The following is a 13,956-nucleotide window of genomic DNA, read 5'->3' as shown; positions in this document are numbered from 1 at the left end:
TGAAAACTCCCTCAAGCACCGCATTGAATAACTTGGGCGAGATTGTATCTCCTTGTCTTACTCCTTTTCTTATGCTAAATCTATCTGTACCTGAAAAAATTTTAACCGAAGCTGTGGCATTCTTATATATTGCAGCTAACAGCCCCACATAGGGTTCCGGTACTCCCTGTGTTTGTAGAGCGTTAAGTACTGCTTTGTGGCTCACTGTATCGAAGGCTTTCTCATAATCGACGAAACCTAGGCACAATGGCCGTTGATATTCGTTGGCGCGTTTGATTAGTTCGCCAACTACTTGGAGGTGGTCCATTGTACTGAAATTTGCCCTAAATCCTGCCTGTTCTATAGGTTGGTTCTCGTCGAGGATATTCTTCAGCCTTTCTGTAATAACCTTCGTGAAGAGCTTGTAGACCGCTGAAAGTAAACTAATGGGTCGGTAGTTCTTGATATCGCTTTTATCACCTTTTTTGTGTATTAAGATGATAGTCGCGTTATTCCATCCTTCTGGTATAGCTTGGTTCTGGATGCATTTGCTGAAAAGCCTAGCTAAGATATTATTTAGGGGGGAGCCGCCACATTTTAGTAAGTCAATGGGAATATTATCTTCCCCTGGGGTTTTACCGTTCTTTGCAGTTTTTAGCGCGGCCTCTACTTCGCTAGGCAATACTGCAGGAACCCTTTGGCCGTTTGTCGATTCCAGAGCGGGGGATTGGCCGTTGTCGTTCTCGTATAGTTTTGCATAGAACGTGTAAACTCTGTCTATGATTTCTTCTCTATTCCTAATTATTACTCCGCTCTCTGATCTGATTGCGATCAATTGGTTTTTGCCTAAGAAAAGATCCTGTTTGCACTTTTTCAGGCTACGGTTATTCTTAATGGTACTTTCTATTAACTTGCTGTTAAAATCCCTGACATCCCTGACTATTCTCTTTTTAATTTCGAGATGATGGATGAGTGAGATGGATGAGTGTTGCGCAAAACAGAGACGGGTGGAAGCGTGTTGGAGAGACCTTCATCCAGCAGTGGATGGCGAGTGGCTGTAAATGATGATGATGATGATGATATATATATATATATATATATATATATATATATATATATATATATATATATATATATATATATATATATATATATATATATATATATATATATATATATATGTATTGTGCTATTTGAAAGATTATCCGCCAATACTAAATGGATCTAAAAGAGTGCATCCTAATTAAAATATATGATGCGATGAACTGATGTTCTGCATCTGCATTACCTAATTAAAATATATGATTTATAATATGTAATTTAAAATATCTTGGCAAAAGTTGACCAATATGTGGCTGTTTTTTATAAAATTTATTTTTTGGAAGAGGCTTCTGATTGATATTCTGAACTTGTTGCAGTTTTTGTAAAACTTAAAACCTTTAGTAACGAATAATCAATTTGATTAAGATTCATAGTATTTCCTGACTTGGTCAAATCTAAGAGAGGATATCTCCTCCAGCTCCCCCCCCCCCCCCCCAAATGACGTCCCTTATAAATATTTAAAAGCTGGGGCTTCATACATATATGTTTTGGTAGTAACCATAGTAGTAGAATGCATAGAATCGCTCTCAGCCTCCATAATTGTTGCTACAAAAACTCTGCGCGGCAGATTTTGTTCATTGTTTGCTAAACTTCGTCTCTCTCTCTCTTGTCTCTCTTCTGACTTTCCGTCTCTCTCTTCGATGGCTCGCTTTTAGACGATACTTTTGTTAACAATGACCATTCTATGCATTCTACTTCTATGGTAGTAACAGAACCAAAATACAAGTTTTCCCTGAGGTTTTCTAACCTTTTTAAGATGCTAGGAATCCGACCTTATTCCAAATAAGAGATAAAAAAAAAAGATTTCGCTTACATATTTCCTGGAAATATATCTGTAATATGTATGCATACGGTAAACGGACTACTAGTCATATGTGAACCAGTCACAGGACGACCGGTCACTCTAGATCGGTCACACGTGATCATCCGTCACACTAAAACTGGTCACGGGAAAACTAGTCACGATAAAACTGGTCACACCCTAAAATCGGTCACGAGAAAACTGGTTGACCGATTTTAGGGTGTGACCAGTTTTAGTGTGACGGGTGATCACTTGTGACCGATCTAGAGCGACCGGTTGTCCTGTGACCGGTTCACATTTGACTAGTAATCACCGAACCATGCATACATATTTATTTATTTATATTATATTTTGTTTAATGATGGTCGTTGATTGAACGCGTTTCGATCGCGTTCTCCTAACCTAAAATGGCTCTCGCAAGGGTGACCGGGAGCCTCTGCAAACAATTCTTGAATCTCTCGTTAGTTTTAGATTCTTCAATATTCATTAAATGTTGATTAAAAAAACGCATACTTAAATCACATGTATTCAATTTCAGATTAAATCAGAAACCAGCGTTGACACTCGTAAAAAATTATATCAGACCCAGGCAACGATATCCAGAACTGCACATTCGTAGTCACCGAGTGGTATGAACTAACAGTAACTTGCATATGCTTTAGCAAACCTTCATCAGTTATTACTTGAACAAGTTTATCAAAAACTAGCTGAATTACCTTCTGTTGCTCGAGTGGATAGAAGTCGGGAATAAAACACATATAACCAAGAACTTTTTCAGTTTATGTCATAGTGTACACTCTCGTGAGATAATGTATATATACCAAATTTGGTGATTTTAAATTTAAAACTGTACATCTAGCTGGGCAACCGTTATTGTAATCGTTTTTCCTTTTTAAAAAAACTTTTATCTAGCTTGTGATATTAATATACGCGTAATGTTTTTTTTTTTAGATACATGAAGACTTCATAACTCCCGAGAATAAAACATTTTTAAATGAGGTAATACAAGATCGAATGCAAAAAATTTCATCGGAAAATGCTGTTAACAAATATCAAAGCCCATTGACTGGAAACACTACAAAGCCATTTGTATGGAGCCAAAGGGTAAGGAGAACTGGTTTAATCGCTAAAAAAATAGGAGTCTATCCTTTATGGACAAACAATGGCTATAGGGTACAAACAACTTTATTACAAGTAAGTTCAACCGAATTACTTAACATATATTTATTATATTATATGTAGTTTCAAATGATAATTAAAATTTTCCAGATTGTGGACAATCAAGTTATAAAATATATACCACCAGAAGAATGGAAACCGCTTCATTATAAAATCAAAGAACGCAAAAGGGGCCGATTTGGATGTTTACTTGTCGGTGCGGAAACTGTCGATCCGAGCCTCGTGACCAAAGAATACTATGGCCTCTTTAAAAATACTGGCGTTCTACCCAAAAGGCGCATTTGTCGATTTACAGTATCCCCTCAAGCTGCTCTTCCACCAGGAACTCCTCTAGTAGCCAGTCATTTCCGAGTCGGAGACGTTGTAGATTGTCGGGGATTGACGTAAGATTTTCACATGCTTAACCCTTTGCCCGCGGCAATAAATATAGCGAACAAGCCTTGTACGCGGCACCTTTTTCGCGAATTTGGCAATCGAATTTTCGACCTTAAATACAGATTTTAATATTTACTCAAGTAACCAGATATGTTAATTAACACATAAAGTATTATTTTAAACAATAAAATACATAATATATCTCGTAGTTTTGGCTTAATTGTCAAATAATCATTCTTCATACAATTGAGACGTATCGTCTCAATTGTTCCACAAAAAGCTAATTTTGACTGGTATATATTCATTTTAAGCAAATTGAATTGATGGCATTCAACTCTCAGTGATATATTCAACCAATTTTGAACCTTAAAACAGTTGAAATAGGCGCATATAAGGCTCAAAATCCCGTGCAAAGTTCAGAAATTCTATGGAAGACAGCCGCGCTACAGACTTGTCGCCTAAAGCTTCCATAGAAGACGGTCGCGGGCAAACGGTTAATTATAATTAAGATATGAAAATCTACATACATATTATATTGCAGGATTGATCGTGGTTTTCAAGGAGTAATGAAAAGATGGGGATTTAAGGGTATGCCTGCTTCACACGGTGTGACGAAGACCCACAGACGCCCCGGAAACATCGGAGGTGGTGGTGAAAAGGCCAGGGTCTGGCCGGGAACAAAATTGCCCGGTCACATGGGAAACAGGTATGATATTGATCGGTAATTGAGTACAGCTTCTTTTCACGATTCTATTTATATTGATGTTTTTCCTCAGGTGGAGAGTCAACCGCGGTTTGAAGGTGTTGCGTATTAACACAAAGCTCAATGTCTTGTGGGTAACGGGTGATGGTATTCCCGGTCCGACGAATTCATACATTTACGTGTTCGATACCGTTTTACCATTGCACAGGCATAAAACGGCACCACCGTTTCCGACATACTACCCAACTGGAGATGAAGAAGAAGACATATACGCGTCACACATACATAACTTTTCCGATCCCACAATAATGTTTGAAGAAACGTAGTTTTTTAGTATTAATTTTTATGTAGAAAATAATTAAATATATTGTACCTCATAGTCGGATTTTTTCTATCAATTATCCTGGAAAGTTTACTGACATTCATTTATAGAAACAACACGCATCGCCTAAGCTAAGATTACACCGAGGAACAAAAATTCACGATTTTTACTTACCAGAGCGGAGACTTATCAATCTTTACTAAGTTTGACCAATTGAATTCGAATATGACAATGATTTTTGTTGGTTTCTTCTCATTTATAAAATATAACAGTACAAAAGTTTGCAGTCATCAATTTTAAATCTAGTATTACTGTGCCGTAAGTGAGTATTGGAATCAATAGGTAGATTAGTGCTGTAAAATTCTCGGTAATAATCTTTTGGAAAAATTCTCCAAACTGAGAATTTTCTTTTTTAGAGCATCTGCAGGGCTTTTATACTATTCCGTTGCAATTTCAAAAAATGGGTAAACTCATGTGAACGGTAAGATGAGGGAAGACACGAATAAACTAATGCAAAAAACTAATTAATAATAATTTTTAACATTTTGCATTTCTTATGTACAGAGAGAGGGTAATCAAATGTGACATTTGAGCAGTTGATGAAACAACAGAAATGTTACGCATATTATATAGTTTGTGTTAAAAGATTAACGATTTTGGAGAAAAACTCAAAAGCTTTATTTATAGATCTGTAAGCAAACAAAAATCAACTGAAATTTTTGTTAATGGTAACTCGCATTGTTTATTTACGCACTGATGTGAAATAACAATTAAAATACAAACTCAAAAAATTTCTGTTAAAAAAATATATGTATAATTTATTGCCTCCAGAGTTAATAAGCTTTGCATTCCTGTGAGAATTGCGCGGAAAACGTTCATGGTGGTAGTGCGCGTATGTTAAAATGACGAAATGACCCATTCAGTGACGTCAGAATGAAAAAAATGTCATTCAAAATGCTCTCAGACATTCTAGAAAGTCCTATTAGGTCCTGAAAATATCGTAGAATCATCTAAAAGGCTAATAAAATATCTTAGAGATGTTTTATAACCAAGAAAAAAGAAAATTCTCGCCGAATAATCTTTTGGAGAATATTCTCGACTTACAACACTAAGTTAGATGTTTATTCTATTGATTGTGATGTTTTATTGCTGTACATATAAATATCTAGCGAATTATAAAAGTCTAAAATATACTATTTTTTCTCGGACTTTGTATCCATTGGGCTGGTTTTATATTTCACTACGTTGACAAGGATTGGTTTTCAATATCAATATTTTTTTATCTGAATGTACGTATGTACTAATTCAAGCGGTAAATGATATTTGATATTAGATGTGTACTATTGCATTTGTATACACTACTAGTTATACAGACCAACAGGTTTTTTAAGCATGATTTATACAATGTTGGGCCAGTTCAAAAGAAATAAGTATATTCCAAAAATTATATTTATTAAAATAAAAAAAAGATATTCTAACAATTATTACAAACGAAATATTGGGAGAAAAAAAAACCACTTTTACTTTTAATCGTAGCTTCACATATGTAGTTTAGGAATTCAATTAATTAAATTTATAATTGTAGTTATGAACTTCCAGAATTTATGCCGATTCCAAAATTCAATTAGAAGATGTTGAGAACAATAAAATCTAGCTCTACTGTCCCACACTCCTCCCACGGAAGCTTACATCAGTTTTTTAGATTTGGTCTTATAGTAGTGGTAAACGTCATGCAATTGGAGGACACCAGATATGCATCAGCTATTACAACATTTTTAGCTAGCGTTTTTCAATCATGGCCAATGTAAAAATGGCGGATACATAAAAATATATCAATAATTTAAAAAAAAAATTGGTTTTTCATTTTTTATATTGAAAAAAAAATCGTATAATAATACTTAATTAACAATGTCATTTGTATTGTTTGATTTCAAATTGATAATTCCACATTGTCAAATATTGTAAAACTGTAGAAGCTACCATTACAATAAAAAGATTAAGTATCAAAACAACAACTGAATAATTCATCAGACTATTGTTGCGGAGTGTTGGGTTGGTAGTTATACCCGCCGTAACTGCCCTGCGGTGGTGGTTGAGGAGCTGGAGGTCGAGAGTACTGATAAGATGCATTTCCATATTGAGACGGCGGATAATTTGGCTGTGGGTGAGCTCCGTACCCGATAGGAGGATAAGAGCCACCCGGTGGTGGATAAGGTTGTGGGGCTGGGGGAGCGTAGCCTTGAGCCGTGCTGGATGTGGGGTTGTTGGAAGCTTGCGAGACCGGGGATTGATAATTTGATGGTGCGGGACTGCCAGGTTGGGAAGAAGGGTTCGAAAATGGGGGTTGACTGGAAGCAGGATAGTTGGAAGGTTGTCCGGTGGGCGGGTAGGGTTGAGTCGATATATTGGAATTGGACGGTTGTGTGCCGCCATTTTGGGGATTGGAATTGTGCGTGTTTGGAGATGAGTACGTAGGCGACTGAGCGGTCGGAGGTCCATAACTGCTCGACCCTGATGTTTGATTGGCATAACCGGACACCGGTTGTGGAGAATGATTAGGTTGTGACGTCGCAGTGGGTGGATATCCTGAAGGTGGAGCTCCAGAATACGGTTGCGATTGATAATTTTGATTGGAAGCTGCATTGTAATTTCCAGGAGATGCGTTGCTAGTTGGAGCACCATAGTTGGCTCCCATTGGCGGGCCTTGAAAGCCTCCAGCTGTAGAATAATTTTGTGACGTCGTTCCTCTGGCTCCAGAGTACGGGATCGGGTTTGTAGGCATCGGTCCACCTGGTGGAGGAGGCGCGTACGGCTGCTGCATAGTCGAAGCAGGATAGTTGTTATTTTGATGTCCTGCCGTTTGGTAATTGCTATTCTGCGCTGTCGTAATCGGCGGGCCATAATTTGTGTTGTTCGGATAAGCTTGAGATTGCGATCCCGGGGGTGCATACGGCTGCTGATTTGGATTCATGTATCCCGTTTGAGCTGGAGCTGGATACGGTCCTCCGCTCATGTTCTGATACTGTCCTTGATATTGATTTTGTGGGTATCCTCGTTGAGTGTAAGGTTGTGGTGCTCCGCTCGGTCTGGGAGAGCTGGGCACCGTGACGTTCGGGGATCCCCTGTACGGCTGCGAAGTCTGCGGATAGTTGGATTGGTTTTGTTGGTTGTTTGAATTTTCAGGCGGAGCCCCGTGCGGCATATTTTGAGCTGGTTGTGGATTCCCAGATTGCAATTGATGAGGGGGCTGGAAATTAATAATAAAATAAATTTAGAGTCATATGAATATAAAATACAACAAAATGGGGCAGGATTGTTGATTGAAGCGGAATCGAGCTTAGAATTTTTTACTTTATCCTATACACATAGTAACAATAGATGAAATTTTGTGATCATGCGAAAATTCGACTGATTTGAATGAAGAATCGATCATTGATCACGTTTTAATGGTTCAGAAAAAATGTATGTGTATTTTGGAAATAATTCTAATACTGTTGATCATGAAACTAAGTATCAGGTACTGAAATGTGTATTTTTTATTTCTAATTTAATTTTCTTTACAATGAGAGCGCCGATATTTTAGATCGCAATGAATTAGGATAGGTACTTGAAAATTTGATACTGCTGTAAGTTTTAAAATTTTATGACAAATGCAGATTCCTATGTAAAAAAATTTGGTAGTCACAGTAACGAAGCAAACAAATGTAGAAAAGATTAAAGAACATTATGATACCGTCATATTCAATTTCATTCGCCAATTCACTATGAAATTAAAAACCATTGTCTTATTTAATTCAAACAACCTTGTGAAACCCAAAAAAAAAGTTAATAATGGAAGTTATTAAAAATAAACATATATATGTATATAACTTTTTTTTTAAATAGCTTTTTCGCTCTACCATATACCAAAGATTCATAAGCGTGATATTTTCACAAGAGAGGAATCTTGGTAGCAAGGATGCTGTGGGGCAGAAGTAATTAGCATTAGTATTTTTTACATAGACAATAATTGAAAATGAAATATTTACCATCCAAATACAACCAAACTATCAATGTAGTATAGAATTAAGCCACAAAGTCATTTTTTATCGTACATTGTCTATCAATATCTCTAGCGCCCTTCACTCAGCTATGCTCAGTCTTCTAAATATTGTTATCTTCTAACTATTTTGTGGATATTGTTTTTTGGTACTTTTCCATTATCTGGAGGCAATTTTTTGAAACAATATGTATATATATATTTTGCATATAAATAAGAACTCGTTCGTCTTCCAAATATTGTCAAGCATTTTGTTAATATTGTTTTTTTGGTACTTTTCCATTATCTGGCAGCATTCTTTTACAACAAAATATTTATATATATTTTTGCATTAAAAAAAATAATTTGCTCTATCATCTACGGAAGACGGCGTGACATTCTCACGAAAGAGAGGAATCTTAGTAGCAAGGATTTTGTGTTATTGTGGATTACAAGGATTGTGTTATTGTGTTATTACAAGGATTGTGGATTTTGTGAGGATCTTAGTAGCAAGGGAAAACATTACATGAAGCTCTAATTGCCTTGTCGAAAGAAAGCAAACATACAAAATTTAAATTGGTTCGGCGACAGTTGTTTGTTTCTAATATTGTCAGGCTAGAGAATTGATGTTGATCAAATTATGTAAGGAGGAATTAGGCACAACCGTCGATTGGAACAATATGACAGAAATCTGCACCAATAATCTGAACGACCTTAGCAGAAGATAGAAGGCCAAAGATCAATCGTCGAACGCTTGTTTACAAAGACAAAGAACAGTACTGGTAGAGTATTTCCTCAACAGCGGATTTTCCGAGAACTGCGTCGGGAGATTCACAAATGTTTTTTAGTCAAAGTGGTGGACTGCAGTTAAAGATTTGGAAAACATTGGATTTGAACATTGCAAAGTCAATTATTGCTACAACTGCAGCTAGGTATCTATACTCGGAGCGTTAACCCCAAATAAGGTGACGTAAGAAACAACACCGAGGAATAATCCATCATCCATTCAGAGACAGCTGGTCAGAAACGACAACGTATTCGAGCAACTTTTAGACGCAAGCAGAAGTTTTTAGCCTCAGGAGTCTGAATTCTAATTAAATTTAAAATTACTTACATAAGTTTATTTGATTATTGAAACAACACGTTAGGCTTTATTTTAAATAAAAAAAACATATTCAGTCCCGTGCATGGAAATCGCATCACCTCTAAATATTTTGAATTCTCGGAATTTCTCCGTAAAAGGTCCCCTACTTTCTAAAATACTATTTTTTTATTCAAAAGGGTAGTATTTCGAACATTCTGATGTATTCTATTAAGTTCTTGTGCGGATTTCGAGTGAATAACTACGATTTGTGCGAAACACGGCGAATTGTGAGAAACTCGATGAGCGAGCGCTACACTTTGTTAACAAGTTAGCGACCGCGAAGTTTCTTATCAAACATTGCGCTGCAGCCGGCAGATTTTGCGGAATTACGCTGCAACAGGCAGAAAAACGCGCGACTTCAAAGTGTACTTCAATATTTTGTTGACAACATGTTGAGAACCATTCCACGAAAAAGCCATTTCAGTTAGCCGTAACTCGAAACCAAACACTCCAGATGACGCACACGTTTTTTTTTTGTGTGGGAAACTTCATATAGGAAGACTCACATGCGAGTCTTTGGTCCGTTGAAATGGTTTTGCTAAGACTCGTATGCGAGTCCACGGTCCGCTGATTTTGTTTTAGCCAAGACTCGTATGCGAGTCTTCGGTCGTTAACTTGTTAATGGCACAGTGAAGACTACAGACTATAAAAAAATTTTGGAGACATGTTCGCTGCCTTCTATTGAGCAACATCTTTCAGAGTCAACAGACTTCAAATTTCAGGCCGATTGTGCAAATTATCATCGGGCAAAAATGGTAGACTACTTGAAGTGATTGATCATATCATTAAACAAACTTAATAGCATTTTATAAAGTTAGCACAGCTATTTTTTTTACACAAAGAAATACAAAGAGAAAGTAGGTTAGGTATTCGTCACTATAGTGGCCTGACAATAGTCCCGACTTACACCCTATCGAAAATTTATGGGCCATTATCATAGAAGTAGAATGCATAGAATCGCTCTCAGCCTCCAAAAATGTTGCTACAAAAACTCTGCACGGCAGAGTTTGTTCATTGTTTGCTAAACTTCGTCTCTCTTCTGACTTTCCGTCTCTCTCTTCGATGGCTCTCTTTAAGACGATACTTTTGTTAACAATGACTATTCTATGCATTCTACTTCTATGGCTATTATAAAGCAAAGGGTACAAAACAACACCCTGGGACAAATTATGAGTTAAAAAAACTATTGAAAATGTTTGGTTTGAAGAAAGTTCGGACGAAATGCTAAAAAAATCGTATTGTCCATGCCGGCACGTGTTGAGCCCTTCATAAAAGCAAAAGGAGGGTCTACTAAATATTGGATTATTATTTATTATTGTCTTTGATCAATTGCCTTTGTATTTTAATTCAAAGAAAAATATATACTATATTATTTTAGTTACATTTGAAAAAAATTTAAAAAATGACCCTATTGTACATGTTTTTTTTTTAATTCTTTTCTCATCTTAATTTAAGAATATAAATAATCTTTTTTAATCATATAAAAAAAACCGAAAAAAACTCGTGTAATTAAAAAAAAAACGAAAACATCGAACATTGAAAGTGATGGGATTTCCATGCACGGTATTGTATATTGTAAAAAAAAATACCTCCGGATTATGGGAAAGTACCAAGATACGTATTCGAAGATGACTCGTCTTTGGACCTCAAGTACTCGAGACGATAATCAGTTTATGTTTTCACAGCAGTTTTGTATACCAAATTTTTTTTTTCCACGTTTTGGGGCCAAAGTGCCTTGCATCTGCTACGTCAAGCTGACCAGTCCTGCAATATAGGGGTGATCGCTTCATAGCATTTACTGGCCCGATTTGGATATCCACACGGTACAATGGAGAGTATCAGACCTATAAATAAATAAAAATAAAAACAGAGCAGAGTCCAGCCTCTGCAGCTGGCAAGGCCAATCCAGCATGTCTATTGTCTGGACCAGACTTGTCTCAGATAGTCCAAACGTCGCAATAAACCGCTCTGAAGAAGCTAGAAGACCCATCACACAATGATGTAAGGAAATACACCGTTACAATAAATATAGAACAATAGAAAATATATATATTTTAATACACATTTATATATGTATGTATTGCGGGTATTTGGCGCACCATCTAGCGGCGTTCGATAGCAAACACTAATTGAAGTATGAAATAAAAAAAAGTGGTGAATGGTGAATAGTGAATGGTGCGAGTATATATACCGGTAGTATGGCCTGTATGTTCTGCGTGGCGTCGGCCATCGAAGCCAAGTAGACGAGGTTGCGGTGGAGCACCTGTTGGTATTGAATGCATTCGTTGATCTGGCCTTTGGCCTGGTACTCTTGGATCGTCTGGATCAGGTGCGTGTTCTCGTCCAGCATTTTCTGGATCTGAGCCGTGTTGGGCGGCGGCCGCACGCCGCGCTGCGTGAACACCACCGACATCTCGCCGCTTTTCGTTCAACGATTCACGATTAACGATTAACGATTAACGGCTAACGGCTAACGGCTAACGGCTAACGGGTGACGAGTTCGTAGGGCGAGCGACGGCCGGTGGCCGGCGGCCGGCTGCGACCCGGGAGCTCAAACCGCACACCGCGCAATGGCCGATTGCTCGGTTGCTGATTGGCCAATAGCCGCTTCTGACGCCAAAGGTCTTAGCGCTTTCACTCGCGTCCATGCCTCGTACTCGATTTTCACTTTGAATTAAACGGTTCGGTGATTACTGGTCACAAATTACTCGTCACAAAGTCACTAAAATCTCTATAACGGAACATCTGGCAGCCGAAAAGTCCATCATACTAACGATAACTATCATAGTAACGAGAACTTGAGTGCCAAATATTGTGTATTCGCGATTTTCATGGCAAAAATTGTCTTTGTGACCAACCCAATGTGATGAATAGTCCAATTACCGAATTAAACTACATTCTGTTGAAATTAAATAATACACGGGTCTACTGTGTCGTCTCCAAGCTGACGCATACTCTTTGAAACTCGCGGTATCAAAAAATCAAATAAACTTATCATGCTCCCTATTGAGATTGGTCTCACTCAGTCAGGGCTGCTCTAAGGGTAGTCCAAAAGTTGCCATGTAGGGATATAGCACGACTTGTACCATACGAAACTAGGTCGATTATATCACCTATTTCCCAAATCGAACTTAATCTGTACAAATGATCTCGTACACGAAAGTCAGCCGTGGCCGAAATACTTCGTCCAGCTTACCCATAAAGGCGATTCGACTCGCTCCAGATACGCAATCACGACTACACGTGAAATCCTAAAGAGCTACGCATCAAACATAGAACACAAAGGAAAACCTCGACCCCGTTGGAATCTTCTAGAACGTGATCTCACCAGCCCAGCTATACGTTGCTCAAGCAACACCTTTATAAACCAGCGCATCGTCCCCAGATGCCAGTGAGCTTCAGGAACTCGACCTGGCTCGTTCCAGCGAATCTCCTACCTACTTCGCTGTACATACAAATACACCTGTATTAATCGAGTAATAAAAATCCTCTTCAAAATTCAACTGAATTTCCATAGGCTGGGAAACGGTCCAAAACCTTTAACCCACCCTATAGCCCCCCCCCCTCCCCAAAAAAAATAAAAAGTAATAATAGAATATGTAGGAATACGGTAATTGGATTATTAGTCACATTGCGATGGTCACAAAGACAATTTTTGCTATGAAAACCGTGAATGCGGAATATTTGGCATTCGAGTTTTCGTTAGTGTGATAGTTATCGTTAGTATGATGGACTTTTTGGCTGGCAGATGTTCCGTTATAGAGATTTTAGTGTCTTTTGGGGGAGCGCTTTGTGTCCAATGATCACCGAACCAGGAATACATGGTAAATACGTATGTACTACGCATTGTCAACCACGCACCGGGGACAAGCCAACTCCTGAGAAAGTCAAGCCGACATCTAACTACGAAACATATATTGAAGATTTTTAAATAGTAACAAAAATGTATGCGCAAAATACATTGTGACGAGGGTGTAGCATTTAAAATATTTTTGTTAGTATTTAAAATACTTCAAAATATGTTTCGTAGTTAGATGTCGCAGCGAAGCGTAATAATTGGTTTTTGGGCGTGAAGCGCGAGCCTCACTATTAAACGAGTGCGAACGAACATATAAATAATCACATTATAAATTTAGAAACGAACAGTGGCGGTTCATCTATATGGGCTGCGGGGCTACAGCCCTCCCAGTATAGTACCAATGCATGCTATTTTTGCCGTCCATATGGGCTGCAGCCTCCCAATATAGTACATATGCACGCTATTTTTGTCTGAATTTGATCACCGGTATGGTCAACGAGCTATTACATCCCGATTAATCTCTGCAGCCCCCCA

The 13,956-nt window shown here is 37.8% G+C and overlaps 2 protein-coding genes across 2 annotated transcripts; one reads left to right on the top strand and one right to left on the bottom strand.

The window, feature by feature from the left end:
* The first annotated feature begins 2,235 nt into the window (after nt 1-2,235).
* On the top strand, nt 2,236-5,916 carry mRpL3 (mitochondrial ribosomal protein L3). The gene is made up of 6 exons (XM_077440057.1): nt 2,236-2,342; nt 2,421-2,511; nt 2,834-3,076; nt 3,152-3,444; nt 3,978-4,142; nt 4,213-5,916. The coding sequence occupies exons 1-6, from the start codon at nt 2,290-2,292 to the stop codon at nt 4,463-4,465; spliced, it is 1,098 nt and encodes a 365-aa protein (XP_077296183.1). The 5' UTR covers nt 2,236-2,289; the 3' UTR covers nt 4,466-5,916.
* LOC143918269 (uncharacterized) lies at nt 5,120-12,244 on the bottom strand. The gene is made up of 2 exons (XM_077440056.1): nt 11,815-12,244; nt 5,120-7,708 (listed from the first exon to the last, which is right to left on the bottom strand). Exons 1-2 carry the CDS (start codon nt 12,034-12,036, stop codon nt 6,494-6,496), a joined length of 1,437 nt encoding a protein of 478 aa, XP_077296182.1. The 5' UTR covers nt 12,037-12,244; the 3' UTR covers nt 5,120-6,493.
* Between the last annotated feature and the right edge of the window lie 1,712 nt (nt 12,245-13,956).

Source organism: Arctopsyche grandis, chromosome 10 (assembly GCF_051622035.1).
Source record: "Arctopsyche grandis isolate Sample6627 chromosome 10, ASM5162203v2, whole genome shotgun sequence".
Classification (NCBI taxonomy): Eukaryota; Metazoa; Arthropoda; class Insecta; order Trichoptera; family Hydropsychidae; genus Arctopsyche; species Arctopsyche grandis.
This window is presented reverse-complemented; position numbering and strand designations above follow the sequence as displayed.